This window comes from Cucumis melo, chromosome 4 (assembly GCF_025177605.1).
Source record: "Cucumis melo cultivar AY chromosome 4, USDA_Cmelo_AY_1.0, whole genome shotgun sequence".
NCBI classification, from domain to species: Eukaryota; Viridiplantae; Streptophyta; class Magnoliopsida; order Cucurbitales; family Cucurbitaceae; genus Cucumis; species Cucumis melo.
This window is the reverse complement of record NC_066860.1, coordinates 30,961,792-30,980,354: the sequence shown is the minus strand read 5'-3', so window position 1 is coordinate 30,980,354 and position 18,563 is coordinate 30,961,792. Positions and strand designations below refer to the sequence as shown.

Sequence of the window (18,563 nt, the reverse complement as noted above, 5' to 3'; positions counted from 1 at the left end):
CTCCACCAACGATCAAGCAGAACATCAAACATGGGGTTGATTCTTGGTGGCCTTCAAGGGTTCATCCTTCTGGTAGTAATGGCCATCGTTGATTGGGTTTAAGCAGCCAAAACCGCTCCATGAAACAAATGAATGACACATTTAGATGTGGAAACCGATTCATTGGAGGTTTCCAAATTGCTCAATGAGCAGGGACAATATCTCATCGAAATTACGAGTTTGATTGCTGCAGCCCCGTTCTTGTGAAACGAAATTGGAGTAGTTTCAGCTCTTCATACACGCCGGCGTCGCATCGCCGCCCTCCTTTTCATTTACCGCGACATTCTCCATGAACCCGCAGGATCCGTTTCTCGCCGTTTGTTTCGTTATTTCACAAAGTTTTTATTTTGTTTGAAAGGCAAATAGATTTTGAAATTAAAAGAATACGGAAATGGAAAAAAAAAAATATATAGCCTTTTACGGAATTTTATTTTATTTTGAAGTATAAATAGATTGTCAATTTTTTATTTAAAAAAATTCTTGAAATTTCTTAATAAACACAAAATATTTTACAAAGATATAATTAAATGGTTTAATCCTACCATTTTTAAGAGTTAAAATTTAAATAATAAAACAACTCACTTTAGCCTTCAACTTTTTCATTACAGTGACGTTTTATTATAAAGTTTAGAAATCAGTTATTACAAAATTAAAAGTTAAAGCTGATAAACTAAAAGAAAAGGAAAGGAAAAAATAGAGAAAAATCTGGTTGCAAAAAGGGGCTTTGACTATACATGAAAACTCTACAATTATTTTCTATTACATATACTCGACATCTAAGTAGAGAGGTGGTCGATTTTCATCAAGGAACATCAAATAAACTAAATGAAATCTCTTAAAATCATGTAATAAATAAATTTGAAATATTTTGTATTAAATAATAATAAATAAAAACCAAGTAAAAGCATGCCGATGAGAAAATAATTAAATATTACAAAAATTTTAAAATAGGATACGATGAAATTAATGATATTAAAGAAAAAAAAATAGTCAAAAATAGTAAAATTGATAAAATATTTATCTTTCATACAAAGATTATATGTAATAGATCTTTGTCTTAATTATTTTTTTGGTAGAGTGTAAATAGTTTTATTATTATTATTATTATTATTATTATTATTATTATTATTATTATTATTTCAAAAACCAAAAGAAAAAAAAACCTTATGCAATTTGTAGTAGATATGGAAACAATACATTTTTTAAAAAATACTGTGAAATTAAAATATGAGATAATATCAAAAGTTAAAAATGTTTGTTAAATTGTACTTCAAAAATTTAAAATCTAAATTGATATTTTTCTTTAAAAAAATTATAACAAATTCTTAATTAATTCATTTGTGCAAAATCATTTCAATTCATAATCGGTTTCTCCAAACTTTCGTATCTTTATATTTATATTTAAATATCTAAAATAATAAATATACTAAAAATATTTTAAAATACACCAAATACATAATTTATTAGTGATAAATATGAAAATTTTCTTATATTTATAAATATTTTAATTTATTTTGATATCTTAAAAAACAACCTTAAATAATATTGTTATGTATACATAAATGATGTTAATTATTTTAATAACTTTCAATACAAAAGTATTTATTCTATATTTAATATTTATAATCAATTTTGAAATGGAAAAATTTGGTTAACTTTTATTTTATTTTAGAAAGAAAATACTTCATTAAAAAGAAAGTCAAAAGAGTGGCACTCTATGATAACCAACAATAAGTTGGGCCAACCAAGGTGGATAAGTAGTGGTCTAAAATTTAGAATAATAAGCCTCATGGCATAGGGTAGCCAAATTTATGAGGCACAATAACTAAAAGTCGATTAAAAAAATTAAGGTTAATAATGAATATAAAAGTCGGGTTTAAAGTCAACCAAGCCCAAGTTTATTTAGAGGCTCTAAAAATTGTATAAATAGAGATGTCACTCTTCATTTAGGAGAAACTAATAAATCGATGGTTTATTCGCAACCTATAAGTTGAAGAGAATCCTTAAACTCATGAAAAAGATTGTAATTAGTAGATCAATAAGTCAGCTACAGATTAATCCAAGTCAATTAACAAAGTCAAAGGCTGATCCAAGTTGATCAAGAAGCAAGAGTTAGATCCAAATCCAAAGGTCAATCATTCGAAGAGGTCACAAAGCTTAAGGAATGAAAGTTAAGAATTATAAGATGATTAAAATCAGGGGTTGTAATACTATACTACAAATAAATAAAATCAAATTCATTTCTACAAACCAAATCTTCTTTGTTGAAATCTTGTGCAAATAGAAACATCTTCGTGACTTATTGCTAACGAGTCTTACATTTAAGATGTCTAATTTTCAACATATAGTTCAGGTTTACAATCTACTCTCATGTCACGCTTAAAGATAAGCCGGTTCATAATAATTCAACACAAAGAATACTCTCAACCTCTCAACCTATACATTTAATGTGATGACGATGCCTTTTTGTTTGAAACTTTCTCACGTGAGGCTTACCTTGGTACTTGGCACATTCGCATGAATTTCCCTTCAAATGGCATGTGCACATATATGTGTCTCCCTTAACAAGCTCAAATTACAAAATCAAAAAGATCGATAAACTAACTTTAATATGAGAATGATGATCGAAACATGTATGTTTAAACTTTTTTAGTACATGTGTAAGTGAAATTTTTGAATGACATATCTCTTGATTCTTACCACATACTGATGTTAGTCAAATTAAAATATTGTTGACACATAAATTCAAATTTAGATCCACGATAATATTTGCAATTTTTTTATTACATGGGTAAAAGTGAAATTTCTATTACAAAAAGTCAACCAATAAATCCTCATAAAAACCCAAAAGAACGTGCAAGGTCACACATTAATATAATTGTCAAATTTGAAACATAGTCATATGAAAAATAAATGACAATAACTATGTTTCCCTTAAAAAAAAAAGTACCATATAAGCATCCAAAATTAAATTTGAAATAATAAACCTTATTATATTAATGTGCAACCAATAATGAATTGAATCTTTTTTTTTTTTTTCCTTTTGAGCACAATGAATTGGATTTGTTAGAATACACACTCCAACTTTTTCTAATTTGAGAAATAAATTTGTTGAATTTACAAAATTGTTTAAAATTAACCTCATCATTTGAACATTCTAAACTCTAACTTATCCAAAACTATATTAATATTGCTTTAATTAAATTAAATCACTAACCATTAAAAAAAAAACAAACAAACCAAACAAGTGCTAACAAAGTTATAGTTATAAGAGTATGGTTTAGTTTTATTGTAGCTAGTAGGATTGAATGACTTAAATAGAAAGTCTTGGAGTGGTTACAAAATGGTTAAAATCTTTTTTGTTATTTTCAAAATTATTCGAAGTATTTTCGATAGTTTAATATCAATTTGAAGGAAAAATAAGTTTAAAAGTGAATTTATTTTAAGTGAATAAATGTATTTTTTTCAGAGTAATTTAGATATTAAAAATGAATTTAACAATTTCAAAATCACTAAACATATATTTCGAATCTTCTCATCCAACACTAAACTAAAGAAAAACGATATATGACTTTATTTTAGTAGTCTCGTGTCAATGCGAGTTTTGTTCAACGACGACATTAACAATTTTCTATAAAATTGAAAGGTTTGATTTTATTCAACCATTGTTTTTAGTATTGATTTTTTTTAATGAAAATTTAAACTTTAACCTAAGAAAGATTAGAAAATAATCTGCCGCAAAGGACAAATCCAACTGCCCAACGGTCAACGGGCTTACGCATCTCTATGATTTTCAACCAAATAAACAAACATAAAAATGTCATTTTTTAATTCAAAAAATAAAAAACAAATCTTTAAGAACAGTATTTTAGTTTTTACCGTCGGCGTCATTAATGCTTATTCAAACTTTCGTCTACACGGCCACCCTTTGGCGGTTTCTTCTTTGTGTGTCAGATTCTTTTTTCTATTCATTTGTTCATTCTTTATATAATGGCTGAATTTTTTGTATTTGGGTTTGCCAGCAAAAGCCCAGAATTGCACGATGCTATTTAATTGCAACTCTGTCACAATGGAAATCTCGATCTGTCGTTGAATTTTTCTTATTGGCGTCTTCTAATTCCGACCCTCTGCTTCGGGTACTCTTCCTTTGTTCCCATACTCTTCCATTTTTCCAGTTATGAAATTAATGGTGTAATCTGGTCAACTCATACTGGTATTTGTGAAGATTTGGCATGTGGGATAGTGAAAATATTTGGGGATTGATTTTGTTATTGTATTTCGTTTGTTGGGTCTTGATTTTTATGGCTTGTGCAAGGTTTATTTCATAGTAGAATTTAGATTTTGATGTTGATGCTTGTAGCTGCACTTTGAAGTTCTTGGTATTGGACTTTGGAAATAGGGGTTTAACTTTAATCCATGTTGCTGGTTGTTCTTTTCTTTTAGGTTCTTGGGAACTTGATTCAGGGTGGAAATGTTGTTTTGATTTGATGTGAATTGTAGAAACACTGTTAGGAGGAGGCTGAGATCATGGCTTTTGCTCAGAAATGGAATTGCTCATGGTCTCTTGGCGCGTCAATTGCTTCTATTATTGGATTGGTTACTGTGGTTCATTTGTTCTTCTTTCCTTTGGTGCCTTCTTTGGATAACTTAAGGCGATTTCCAAACTCTGGTTTTGCTGTTAACTTGTCTACTGAAGCCTATAACAACCATGCCAAAGAAGATCCAGCCCCAGCCATTGATTTGACTCACAAGTTTCCTCCTGATTCTCACAATGCAGTTGTCTATCATGGTGCACCATGGAAGTCTCATATTGGACGGTGGCTTTCCGGTTGTGATGCCAATACTAAGGAACTACAGATTGTTGAGGTAGTGAGAAATTGAGAAAAGTTGTATCTATCTTCACCCTCTAGATTGAGTAAGAGTTGGCTATGCTTGACATGTTTTTGTTCAATCTTTGATTCGATATTCTTTTTGATCTTGGATAATAGGCAATAAGTGTATACCCAAACTTATTCATTTTTCTCCTAAACTAGGTTTCAGATATTATCAAATGGTAACTGCTCGCTTTTGCTGTCAGCTGTGTAATACTGATCTTTTTGTAACTAACTAAATCTCTTCTGGCAGTTAGTTGGTGGCAGTGGTTGCAAAAATGACTGTAGTGGGCAAGGTGTTTGTAATCATGAATTTGGACAATGCCGGTGCTTTCATGGATATAGTGGTTAGTGTTACATCTGCCGTTTCTCCATTTCATGGATGTTCATCATTTTTCTCAAGAATCTGCAAGAATTGTAGTCAAAATCTGTTTGAGGCTTTCCTTCTTATGCCCTTTTCCAGAAGATGTATTTAATCTATTCTTTTGACAAAAAAAAAAAAAAAAAAAGAAGAATAGTTTAGTTAGGGCTCAAATTTGATTGAACTGTGTCCTTTGATTGAATTTCCATCAGTAATTTGATTTATTGTCCTCATTTGTGCTCAAACTGTTGTTACAATAGGTGAAGGATGCTCTGAGAAAGTGAATTTAGAATGCAACCATCCTGGTTCAGAAGGGGAACCATATGGGCCCTGGGTTGTCTCAATTTGCCCTGCTCATTGTGACACAACAAGAGCGATGTGTTTTTGTGGGGAAGGCACAAAATATCCAAATCGTCCAGTAGCTGAGGCATGTGGTTTTCAAATGAGGTAACAATAATACACATTCTTGCGCTGGAATGTATCTTCTCTGAGATGAATACTTTTTGCTTGATTTGATGATGCCGTGCTGTGAACTTTGGATAATATTAGGCCACCCTCTGAACCAAATGGTCCCAAAGTTACTGATTGGACAAAAGCTGATTTGGATAATATTTTCACCACGAATGGAAGCAAATCAGGATGGTGTAATGTAGACCCAGCTGAAGCATATGCTTCAAAGGTGCATTTTAAAGAAGAATGCGACTGCAAATATGACTGTTCACTCGGGAGGTTCTGTGAAATACCTGTCTCTTGCACCTGTATCAATCAATGCTCTGGACATGGGCATTGTATGGGGGGGTTTTGTCAGGTAATTTCTTATGGATTGATTTTTACCTTTGTTGTATGTGTTTAATATTTTTCTGTTTTCTTTGCTATTTCTATGTTAGATGAGGAACTTGGGAGAAACCGATTAAAGAATTTATGGAACTCTAAGAATTTGGATAGTTGTAAAGTTTCAAGAACATTGAGGAAGAGTATTTTGGAAGATTACATCTAATTATATTAGAGTACCCAACCACCATGAGTTGGCTTAGTGGTAAAAAAGGAGACATAATCTCAATAACTAACTAAGAGGTCATAAGTTCAATTCATGGTAGCCATTTACCTAGGAATTAATTTCCTAAGAATTTCCTTGATACCTAAATATTGTAGGGTCAGGCAGGTTGCCCTGTAAAATTAGTTAAGGTGCATGTAAGCTGGCTCGAACATTTGTGAATATAAAAAAAAATTATAACAGAGTACCCAACCACTAGCTTTCGATTAATGGAAATTGAACTCTAAGTTTAGATAGGACTACCAAACTCCTCCATTTAGTTCCAAACCCTTTGGGGATGATCTCTATCAAATAGGTGTATTCTACTTTGTTCCAAGGTGCTTACAAATTCTCATTGACTATAAGTTTAGATAGGACTGTCCAACTCCTCCTGAGCTCAATTATCTCTATCAAATAGGACTATTCTATTTTGTTCCAAGGAGATACTTGATACTAATTCACAAGAACGTGCTTAGGTAGGTCATTAACTAATCCAAATGTTGTTACCAGCCGCTAATAAATTCTATGTATATTCTTGACAAAGAATTGCCATTTCATGTGAGCCAGTTCTTATATCCATCCATCTTAGAGAAAATAGTTGTAACGTGATGCATATGTGAGTATAGAGATATCCATACGTCGAAACTTAATAGATTATTTTCATGAATGCTTAAGAACATCTTGGGTTTAAAGAGGATTGATAACAAATTCCTCCTAATTTTCTAGAGGGAAGTCCATTTGTATTAGTAAGATTATTAATATTTGTGGAAAATCTGTCACTTCTCATGCTGAAGCTATTTTTGGCATGCATTACAGTGTAACGAGGGCTGGTATGGAGTTGATTGCAGCATTCCATCCATTCAAACATCTGTGAGGGAATGGCCTCAATGGCTACTCCCAGCTCGAATTGATATACCTGATCGTTTGCATATTACTGAAAAGAGTTTTAATCTTAAACCTACGGTGAATAAAAGAAGACCTTTGATATATATATATGATCTGCCCCCAGGTTTCAACAGCCAACTACTTCAGGTCTGGATGAGATAAATATTCCATTTCTTGTCATATTCATTAACCAAACATTGTATGAAGTATTGCTTTGGTATTGCAGGGGCGTCATTGGAAGTTTGAGTGTGTTAACAGAATCTACGATCACAGAAATGCGACAATGTGGACAGAGGATTTGTATGGTGCTGAGGTATGAATTCTTAAATAAGAAGTTTTGCATCAAGCAGCGAGTTAATATGGCTGTCAGAGCTACTGGTCTTGTGTTTAAATTTTTGCAATATGATTTTCTCCTTGATGAATATTGATAATCCACTTGTTAGGTCTCACGTCTTTTACTTAATCTTCTGAATTTATGGTTTATTTAATACTTGAACATAGCTCAACCTAGTCATCCTCTAGATCACATTATAACAAAGGGTTTGCACTTATCTTTTTGTAGATGGCTTTCTATGAAAGCATCTTAGCTAGCCCACATCGAACGTTGAATGGTGAAGAAGCAGATTTTTTCTTTGTCCCAGTTCTTGATTCATGCATCATAACTCGGGCTGATGATGCTCCTCACTTGAGTTTGAGGGTAGGCATGTACAAATATCTATTGCAGATCTGTTAAGCATCTTTCTATTTGGTATATGTCTATGTATGGCCTGAATAAATTGCTGAAGTATATTGTCTGGTCATACCCTTTGAAACTTCTACGTGAAAATGTTGGTCCTATTATCTGCCGTTGTTCTTGGGTCTTTTTTCCTTCTAAGACCATGAAACAGTAAATATTTAATTTGTTAATGAACGTGATGAAATAGATACCAGATGGCCTGTGGCTACATCAAATGGTGAATGGATAGTTGCACACGAGATTGATAGAATTGTTACAGGAATGTTAGTTCTTTATGATCAAGAATGAAAAATGCTTTTGATATCATTATCCACCTCGTCCAACTTAAGGCCTATTAACGTGATCTACCTGTATGACATTTTACACAATCATTGTTAATTTTATTTTAAAAAAAGTTTAAGTGAATTTTACGCTTTTGTTACAAGAACATTGTTGATCAATAAATAAATAATCAGTATATGTTATCTAATCTTATTACTGTATGCTTGCGTTTTGTCACAATTGTTTACATATTTATCTAAACATGGCTTCTTATTTTGACTTCAGTTTTCAACCTTAATTATGAAAGATTTTCTCTCTTGTTGAATAAGATTTATAATTCTATTTGCTGTTAGTTCCTCATCTAGCTTTGATAGGAGTCGAGAGGTGTTGACCCAGCATATTTCTTCACAAGCCCTTTTTCTCTAGAAACAGAAATGCAACAGACACAAAAATGTTGTTCCGGATAATACAGAAAATATTGTCACGAGTCAACTTCTCTTAAAGTAATGACAATTCATTGAGTTGAGGAAAATTCAAAGTTGTTTGATGCCCAAAGTGCATTTATTTATCAGGAGTACATGGGCTTGAGGAGCTTTCTAACACTGGATTTCTACAAGAAGGCACATGATCACATTGTTGAGCAGTATCCTTACTGGAATCGTTCATCTGGACGAGATCATATATGGGTACGTGTTTGGTATGCGTGCATGTTTTTTTTTGGGGGGGCAGAAGAGATGGAAATTGTCTCATGTGTGCGTATAGAACTTCCCTTCTATTGGGTAAGCATGTGTATTATACTAATTTATCAACTTTATTTCTGAAGACAGTTCTTTTCATGGGATGAAGGTGCTTGCTATGCCCCCAAGGAGATATGGAACAGCATGATGTTGGTTCACTGGGGTAATACAAACTCTAAGCACAACCATTCAACCACAGCGTATTGGGGGGACAATTGGGATAAGATACCTTCTAGCAAAAGAGGAAATCATCCTTGCTTTGACCCTGAGAAAGATCTCGTGGTTCCTGCATGGAAACGTCCTGATGGGAGTAGATTGAGCAAAAAACTTTGGGCCAGGTACAGTTCATTGATTTTCCTAAACATCTCTCCTAAGTCATTTCTCTAGGTTTTTTGTTTCAGTAAAAAAGTTGAGCTAGTCTGAATTCGTAATTCAATAATCTGCAGACCACGTGAAGAGCGGAAGACCTTCTTCTTCTTCAATGGAAATCTTGGACCTGCTTACGAAAAGGGACGACCAGAGTCCACGTAAGATATATAATTGTAATTTCCAATATTGGATTGTTTCCTTTGAAATATGGGGAGAATATTCCTACTGTGTCCCAACAGAAATATTTTCCATAAAATTCTCATATTTGATGGATTGCAAAAAGGAAAAAGAAAAAAAGGAAGTTAGTTATCCTTTTTGCTGCTTCGACGCCAAAAAGTAGAATGTTGCAAGTTGCAAGTTGGAACTCACTGTTAAAAGTTCTTTAGGGATTGAGCAGTCAGGAATTGGATATCTTCAAAATTTCCCAAATGACCTGATGAAAGCTTGGTTGTATCATTTATGCAGGTATAGTATGGGTATTAGACAGAAAGTAGCAGAAGAATTTGGATCGAGCCCCAACAAGGAAGGAAAACTTGGGAAACAACATGCTCCAGATGTTATTGTTACCCCATTACGTTCCGAAAATTATCATGAAGATTTAGCAAGTTCTGTTTTCTGTGGTGTGATGCCCGGTGATGGTTGGAGTGGGCGTATGGAAGATAGTATTTTGCAAGGATGCATTCCTGTCATCATTCAGGTAAATTCTAAATTGCACCTAATATTTCTTCTGATGCAGAATCATGCATTGAGAGACGTCCATTTAGTTATGTCGATGTTCTAATGATTATCATTCATTCCAAGTTTTTTAGACGCTCTTCTACCAAAACAATTAATATGCTAGAAATTGGCTGGAAACATTAAATGTGGCTTGTGGTCTCACGTAAAAGCATATTTTGCAGATCTGTTTGCATTTCTATGTTACACTTTGATGTTTTCCATCTTTATAAAATGCTGAAGTATATTGTATGGTCAAATTCTTTGAAACTATTACATGGAAATGTAGGACTCTTTTGCCATTTTAAAGTTATATCATCTTCAGTTGTGCTTGACTTTGCTTGTTTCTCTTTCTTCTTTGTTATATTTCATTTATTTTCTTTTCTTCTCTTCAAATGTGAGCAATCATGTTTTTACGACTCTTTTTCCCTTCCCTATTTTGCAGGATGGAATTTTTCTTCCTTATGAAAATGTGCTGAACTATGACAGTTTTGCTGTTCGAATAGGAGAAGACGATATTCCAAATTTGATCAACATTCTTAGGGTAAAGTTATTCTTAATTTGACTTGTGAATGAAGTTGTAACTTACACTGAAAAAAATGTAAAATGATTTTGGTAACGTTTCTTGGTTTTATAGGGATTTAACGAATCAGAGATCGAATTCAAACTGTCAAATGTGCGGAAAATCTGGCAGCGATTCATGTACCGTGAAGCTGTAATGCTGGAAGCTCAGAGACAGAAAGCCGTTTACGGCCTCCAGGAGGATTGGGCAGATGAATATTCTCAATTAATTGATGATGATGCTGTTGCTACAGTTTTACAGGTAATTCTTATTTTCCTTCTGATAAAACTATAAAAGCTTTAGTAAATGGAAGTTGGATATATATAATATGCCTGTGGTTTCAAGTCATTTGTTTTGAATTTTGTCTAATTCTAGCGAAGGGCTAAGTTTTGATATGATGGGAAAGACTTTTTTTCACTAAGCAAGTGATTTATTAGATGGTCAAAAACAGAGGATCTTGAAAACAATTCAAAATCAGGATTCCATGGGAGGGCCAACTGAACAGCTAGAAAAATCCTTGGGTGCTGGCTGCACGGTGCAACCCAGCTAGTTACCCAATGGAAATTGGTCAGGTGGCAAGTCATTCTGAAAAAAATTAAATGATGATTATTTTTATTATTTTATAAAAAATGAAATTATCCACCAAATCATTGGCCCTTCTATTAATATAGTTCCCAACCACTGTGAGTTGGCTTAATGGTATCAAAACATATGAAAGAGAGTCAGTTACTTTGATCTATCTACCAAAAAGTTGTTATGTTAGACCGTTATCTTGTATGATTAGTCGAACTGCAGTTAACGTGGCAAAGACATTCACGGTTGGTACCTAATAGGCTTGATACTACAATGCTGAAAATACATCTATGCAATGGCTAGTCAACACTGTAGTTTGTTGAGCCTGAGATTGCTCATATGTCTTATCTATCCAGTTCGCGGCTGATGTGGAATTTTTTGTATCTCCTATTGCATTTATCATGATTTATTTATACCTTCTCTGTTGCAACTCATATGAGCTTATTTCTTGATCTTAAATTTTCTAGTGGAATGTCATACAGCTTCCATCTTCATGGTTATTTTTTGAAAGTATGTGTTTAAACATGCAATGGAAGTGTAACATGTAGTTGACATTATTTTGCTTGTAACTGTTGTTGTATGGAATAGGTTCTACACTACAAACTGCATAATGATCCTTGGAGGCAACACGTTAAGTCGAACAAAGAGTTTGGATTACCCCATGAATGTCTAATAAAAAACAACTGAAAAGCTAGTCCTACATACTTCCAATACTCAAATTCTGTTGCTGCATTCATCATGGCATTAAAGAAGATGGCGAGATGGCAGCTTATTTTTTGCTTCCAGGCATCCCCGATCTAGAAGACGACTGTACACAGTAACTGGAGTACACTGCATCATCGTCCTTGATACTGCCCAGAAGCTCAGATCTTTTCTCAACACTTATGATTAGTTTTTGAATTTAATGTGAACCACAGAGAATAATAGTATGGTTTTGTTCCATCATTTACATCCCCACCCACATCATATTCATTGTGTTTTTTTGTAGCAGCTTGTTATATATGTTTTAAAGTAAGAATGACCAAGAAATGCAATATAAGTTCTTGCTCATAGCCCCCTCATCATAGTATCTTGTTTAGATTACTCTTTTGTTTGACTTCTTAATAAAATGACCTAACAAATTAATAACTTTTTAGTAGAGAGAAATAACATAAACCAAATTATTCGCATATATACTGTAAATTTAAATATTGAATTCAAACACACTTGCTATCTTGGTCAATTAACAATCAAACTTGAAATTTGAATGTATTATTTATATAATAATAATAACATAACCTTACATAATTATACCAAATAAATAAATAAATAAAAGTGTTGTCGGAGCGAGGTCAAGGAATGCTTTCTCCATCCCATCTCCATTTAACTCTCAAGTAATTTTTCTCCCACTCCTTGCCTAATCAGGGAACTTCTATCCTCCGCATAAAAATTGGATATCTTTAAGCATAGCTGAATCAACATTTGTAAGGCTAGTGACCACATGGCATGTACATCAATTCATGATTTTTATTGTACTACAAAATATTGAGTAATACAATGAATATAGAAAAATATCGAAAACTAAAAGAAATTAAAAAAAAACTTCTCTTGCATTTGATGGTTAAAATATCTTTGATTTCTAAATTAATTGCAACAAATAGAACTTTTAAAAAATATTTAGATTTATAGTAATATTTTGAAAGAACGACAAATATAATCAAAATTTATCGATAATATATAACTAATAATCAATATGGTCTATTATTAATACATTTAGAAGATTGGAATCGAAATTTAAATTTTACTGTATTGTGTTAAATTCATTAATACTTTGGACCTAATTACTATATTTATAATAAAAAATTTAACTAAAAATTTAAGTGGACTCGTGAAGTTTAATCAATAAAATTATAAATAGAATATAATTAAGATGGTGTATTCTATATATTTTTTAAAATTTAGAGTTTAAATTGATATTTGTTTGGAACATAATTTACCAAAAATGATTATTCTTTTTAATGTAGTCCTAAAGTTTTGAAACCAAAACAAAATAATATTATGTGAAAATAAGTTCATGAATTAAACTACTTAATCGGCACGCACGGGTTTTTCTTCTCTATTTTCCTCTCATCAAAACCGGCAGCTATTCTCTTCTCCTCCCAAGCTAGGGCACACACAGGTATTTCTTTTTTCTCCTACAATTTCTGTTTCGTCCTCGATTTGGGTTTTCCCCTCTAATTTTCTCTTTGATTTCTTTATTTGTTGGTTAAAACTTCTACGGTATTTGATTTATGTGAGGATTTGAGAGATATATTGCATTTTTTGTTGGGAGATTTGAATTTAGGGCTTGAATTGAGTTGATCTGTTGGGTAATGCTTGTTTCTTGGTTTTCTGGTGGTATTTTATCGTCTTCTTTGATTGACATTTTTTTCTGCTGGAATTGATGGTATTTTGGGTGTGCTGAATTTGATGGTATTTTGATCTGTTGGGTTTGTCTCTGTTTTTAGGTGTAGGGGAAGAATGGCAATTTTGTGCCCTAAAGACCGAAAACGATTAATAAATTGCTCTGTTTTTTAGGTGTGGCTAAACCACTTCACAACTCAATTCTAATGAAAATTAATTGTTTTCTATCAAAATAACCACGATACTCATTCAACGTAGAAAATTATGATACTCACGGTTAAATACAAACAAATCATCTTCTGATTAAATACAGCTAACTAAAGAATATCATCATAGAAAATCATGATACACATAAATTCACATAAAACTAGAGAAATTTCCATTCCGCATTAAATGCAGCTAACTTTATTACAAGTAACCATGATACTCATTCAACATAGAAAATCATCCTCTGTCACTGTCAATTTCACCCTAAAATGAAATGAATAGGCTATTATCATCCACTAAACCCATAGTTCCTAATCAAATTCTAGTCCAAACTAATTGACTTTGTAAAAGTGGCTAAAATCCTAAGCATTACAATCATCTGTTGTTTCTGATTCTACCAAACAATCTCAACAAATTAATTTTCATTTACAAACTTCAACAGCTTGCTTAGTAAAACACATCCATTGGATTTGTAAAAGTGGACATATATATATATATATATATATATATATATATATATATATATATATGTATGTATGTATTTTTATGTATTATATTATTAAAAAAACAAAAAACAAAAAACGATAACAAACACGTTTCTTTTTCTGTTTTCTTTTTTTCTTTCAAGAAATGGGAAACACGAACAGCTATCGAACATCTAACAAAAAATAGGGAACAGGAAACAGTGAACAAATACAGGGTAGTTTTACAAATGAACATCTTTTTGGCATTTTGGCGGAGAAATTGAAGCTCTTGCTGGCAGTTTTCTAGCTTAGACTAGCTCTGGCTTACCCCCTTGTTTTGTTATTTTTTGTCCCACGTTGGTTTCTCTCTTCTCCTTCATTTTCATATAGCTTCCTATTTCCAGATCTCCATTGCTTTTTGCATGTTCCATGATTTCATTGCACATATCCCTGATTAGGGCCTTCTTTATCAATTTTTGTTCTATGAATCGGTAGAGTTCTGGAATTGTCTAGATCTGTTGAATGTAATGTTCGATTATTGACTCTTTTTTCCTTTTTCTTTTCTTTTTGTCGATAACAAGTTGGTTGAAGGAAGATGGGAGGTGGGTTTAGAGTCCTTCATCTGGTCAGGCCGTTTCTTTCGTTTCTTCCTGAGGTGCAGAGCGCTGATCGAAAAATTCCATTCAGAGAGAAGGTTATTTATACTGTCATCGCACTCTTCATCTTCTTGGTATGCAGCCAGCTTCCTTTGTACGGGATTCACTCCACCACGGGCGCAGATCCATTTTATTGGATGCGTGTGATCCTTGCTTCCAATCGTGGTACTGTCATGGAGCTTGGGATCACTCCCATTGTCACATCTGGGATGGTGATGCAACTCCTCGTCGGGTCCAAGATTATTGAAGTCGACAACAATGTGCGAGAGGACCGTGCTCTCTTGTAAGTTCTTAACATCTTACATATATATATACACACAGACGCACATCTGTGATTTATTTGTTGATTTACCGTGCTTGCTGATTGTTGGGGTTCATAGATGGAGATATTATTCGATATGGGTGGTTGTTTTGACCATGCATCCTCCTGTTGTATTCATTTAAGATTTTTCGTGTAGATGTTCCATTTTCAATTGTTGCCAGCATTAGCTTTTCGTGAAAAAATTTCGTTTGCTAATATTTGCTAATTTATTTTTTATAAATGCTTTTAGAATCACAGCCTTTATTAAATACTTTGTTTGAAGAAATAATTGTTACAAAGCTGTAGTTTGTAATTGAAGTTCGAGGCATCATGCGTGCTATAGTTTATTTTCTTTAAATTGTGCTTATTGTTGAACAATGATGGTTGAATTACTATGGTGCCTTTCTTGTTGACATCTGTTATAATTTACTAACAACGATGATGTTTGTAGCATTTCATTTTTCAGAGTTATTATTCTTCTTGATTGTGAATACATTGATTCTTTATGATAATATTTACTTGTTGTTCGGGTTTCCATATTCCTTTTCTGATCTATATTCACCTTTATATTCTAATTTAACTTGTATACATCTTTCCCCAATTATTTTCCACTGTCAGGAATGGTGCACAGAAATTGCTGGGCATCCTCATAGCTGTTGGTGAAGCAGTTGCTTATGTTCTTTCGGGAATGTATGGTAGCGTTAGCCAACTTGGCGTGGGAAATGCTATTCTTATAATCGTTCAGCTTTGCTTTGCCGGTATTGTTGTCATATGCTTGGATGAGCTTCTCCAGAAGGGATATGGTTTAGGATCTGGAATTTCCCTCTTCATAGCAACCAACATGTGGTAAGTTCTGGTTCTTCTACCTTTCTGTCATTCCTTCTCATTGAACTTAGGTGTTAACATATTTTCTCGTTGCTGTCATTAATGAACTTCGCAAAATTGTCTGGATTCTGCAGTGAGAACATTATTTGGAAAGCATTTAGTCCGACCACCATTAACAGTGGAAGAGGAGCTGAATTTGAAGGAGCTGTTATTGCTTTATTCCACCTGCTGATTACCCGGACAGACAAGGTTCGTGCATTGCGGGAAGCATTCTATCGACAGAATCTCCCCAATGTGACAAATCTGCTTGCTACAGTTTTGATCTTCTTAATTGTTGTCTACTTCCAAGGCTTCCGGGTGGTTCTGCCTGTGAGGTCAAAGAACTCCCGTGGACAACAGGGTTCTTACCCAATTAAGCTTTTCTACACCTCCAACATGCCTATCATTCTTCACTCTGCTCTTGTTTCCAACCTTTACTTCATCTCTCAGGTAAATTGATAAATCTCCATTCATGCACAAATGATATACACTTTTCCAATGCCTCCTTCTAACTGATTGCATGGAATTGTATTTGCAGTTGCTATACAGGAAGTACAGTGGGAACTTCCTGGTGAATCTTCTGGGTATATGGAAGGAATCTGAGTATTCAAACGGCCAATCCATCCCTGTTGGTGGCCTTGCTTATTACATTACCCCACCATCAAGGTAATATCCTCAGTTCGTGTTGTAATCTCCCTCTCCCACCCACCCCAAAAAAACAGAGAAAAAAATGTACTCTATATTGCCTATCACATAAATATGTGACGTTTCTTCTTGCAGCTTAGCTGATATGGCAGCCAATCCCTTCCATGCTTTGTTTTATCTCGTCTTCATGCTTTCAGCATGCGCACTCTTCTCTAAAACTTGGATTGAAGTTTCTGGTTCCTCCGCCAGAGATGTGGCCAAGCAGCTGAAGGTATGATTTTGATCCTGTGTGCTTTCTTTCTGTGACTATTTATATTAGACCCTTCAGGCCTTTATCATATTTATTTCACAAAATGGAGTGTTGAAATGAAAAGTCTGCCCATCGTTGTTTATGAATTGAAGGAGTAACTTTCAATTGAGTGATTCCTGATTTACCAATGCTTTGATTTGATTTGATTTGCAGGAACAACAAATGGTCATGCCTGGACACCGTGAATCTAACTTACAGAAAGAGTTGAACCGTTACATACCCACAGCAGCAGCATTCGGAGGAATGTGCATTGGTGCACTGACCGTGTTGGCTGATTTCATGGGAGCAATCGGTTCTGGAACTGGAATTTTGCTTGCAGTGACAATTATTTATCAGTACTTTGAGACCTTCGAGAAGGAGAAAGTCAGCGAACTGGGTCTGTTTGGTTTCTAAACTTTTTCGTTCAGTTTAATTTACACTTTGGTGGTGCCAAAGAGCTCCCTGTCAATTTTGGTGCCTAGGGATTTTCACAAGTCTTATTGTTAACAAATCTTAAGATCTTGGGACTCTGAATCTCCACGCCTTCTCTTTTGTGCTTCTACTTTCATAGTTCCACGTTCAATTTCTTTTTGCTGCAACAACAACACCGTCGTAGATTTAACAAAAAAGAACAAGTCGGATTTATATGTTAGCTACTGAAATGATGTCGATTGTCAGTCAGAATAGGAAAGCAAGCTACCAAGTTTATTAGCTTTTGAAGTTCCAAATTTTCAATCTGTAACACTTGGATTATTATCTCTTTCGCCTTTTCTTCTTTATATGTGGAACAATTGGTATTTGGAACCATTTCAGTTACACTACACATCTCATTGTTACTCTTTTCACTGCATTGCTTTGTTATTCTCTTTCATTCTTAGAGTGCTTCTAGTTTTTTTTTTTTCTTTTCTTTTTTATTCCGATTATCATCATCCTTGCAGCTCTTGGAAAATCTAATAAAGAACTGTTGATTTTTGGCATTCTTTCATATTGAATTTGGTTGTGGAAGATACCTTGGTATGCACAATTAGTTGAAATTGTTGGTCGTTTTTGGATGGGGCTTGGTGTTGCAAAAACTATCATATCTCCCTGCTCCCTTTGAAATTATCTTTTCTCCGTTTTGATTTAAAGTTTTAGAATAGTAATTAACTCTTTTTGAAGAAAAACTTCATAAAATCTTTGATTTTCTAAAACAAAACAGAGACATTTTCGTAAATTAAAAAATTATAAGCCGAACAAAATAGCACATACCAAAAACAGAAAAAAAGTACGAACAAAACAAATACATATTCATTGGTTTCGATTGTACTTTGAATCAATATCTTTTTTTCTCTCCAAGGTATTTCTTTGTTTTTTTCATGATAAACTTCTAATAAAATAAATTAAAATGACTAAGCTTAATGAAAGTAGAAAATCTAGAAAAATAAAATAGTTTAAGTGTCCAGGGATTAAAATTAAATGTATAAGATATATTATGTCATGTTTTAATTATTATTGAACCAAACATTAAATTGGAGATTTGAGAGTACTATTGCAATAGACTGTGGTATTGAGTATATTCTGTGGAGAATAACAACTGACATAAAATATATAGTATGATATCTGAACATGTGATTA

General features: G+C 33.3%; 2 protein-coding genes across 4 annotated transcripts; both read left to right on the top strand.

Moving 5' to 3' along the window:
• Positions 1 to 3,941: 3,941 nt before the first annotated feature.
• Positions 3,942 to 12,191, top strand: LOC103486805 (uncharacterized). 2 transcript variants are annotated; one of them, XM_051084019.1, is made up of 15 exons: positions 3,942 to 4,175; positions 4,540 to 4,905; positions 5,164 to 5,257; positions 5,532 to 5,718; positions 5,821 to 6,079; positions 7,121 to 7,336; positions 7,416 to 7,502; positions 7,752 to 7,886; positions 8,759 to 8,872; positions 9,014 to 9,261; positions 9,370 to 9,450; positions 9,758 to 9,989; positions 10,452 to 10,550; positions 10,644 to 10,829; positions 11,730 to 12,191. In XM_051084019.1, exons 2-15 carry the CDS (start codon positions 4,567 to 4,569, stop codon positions 11,826 to 11,828), a joined length of 2,376 nt encoding a protein of 791 aa, XP_050939976.1. In that variant the 5' UTR covers positions 3,942 to 4,175; positions 4,540 to 4,566; the 3' UTR covers positions 11,829 to 12,191. The 2 variants fall into 2 exon arrangements, with proteins under 2 accessions (XP_050939976.1, XP_008443117.2); XM_008444895.3 differs by having other exon boundaries at positions 4,483 to 4,905.
• A 964-nt stretch (positions 12,192 to 13,155) lies between these two features.
• Positions 13,156 to 17,794, top strand: LOC103486806 (uncharacterized). Of its 2 annotated transcripts, none has more exons than XM_008444896.3 (7): positions 13,156 to 13,299; positions 14,776 to 15,133; positions 15,770 to 15,997; positions 16,111 to 16,465; positions 16,554 to 16,681; positions 16,796 to 16,931; positions 17,124 to 17,794. In XM_008444896.3, the coding sequence occupies exons 2-7, from the start codon at positions 14,790 to 14,792 to the stop codon at positions 17,361 to 17,363; spliced, it is 1,431 nt and encodes a 476-aa protein (XP_008443118.1). In that variant the 5' UTR covers positions 13,156 to 13,299; positions 14,776 to 14,789; the 3' UTR covers positions 17,364 to 17,794. The 2 variants fall into 2 exon arrangements, with proteins under 2 accessions (XP_008443118.1, XP_050939974.1); XM_051084017.1 differs by lacking the exon at positions 13,156 to 13,299 and adding an exon at positions 13,633 to 13,697.
• Positions 17,795 to 18,563: the final 769 nt, after the last annotated feature.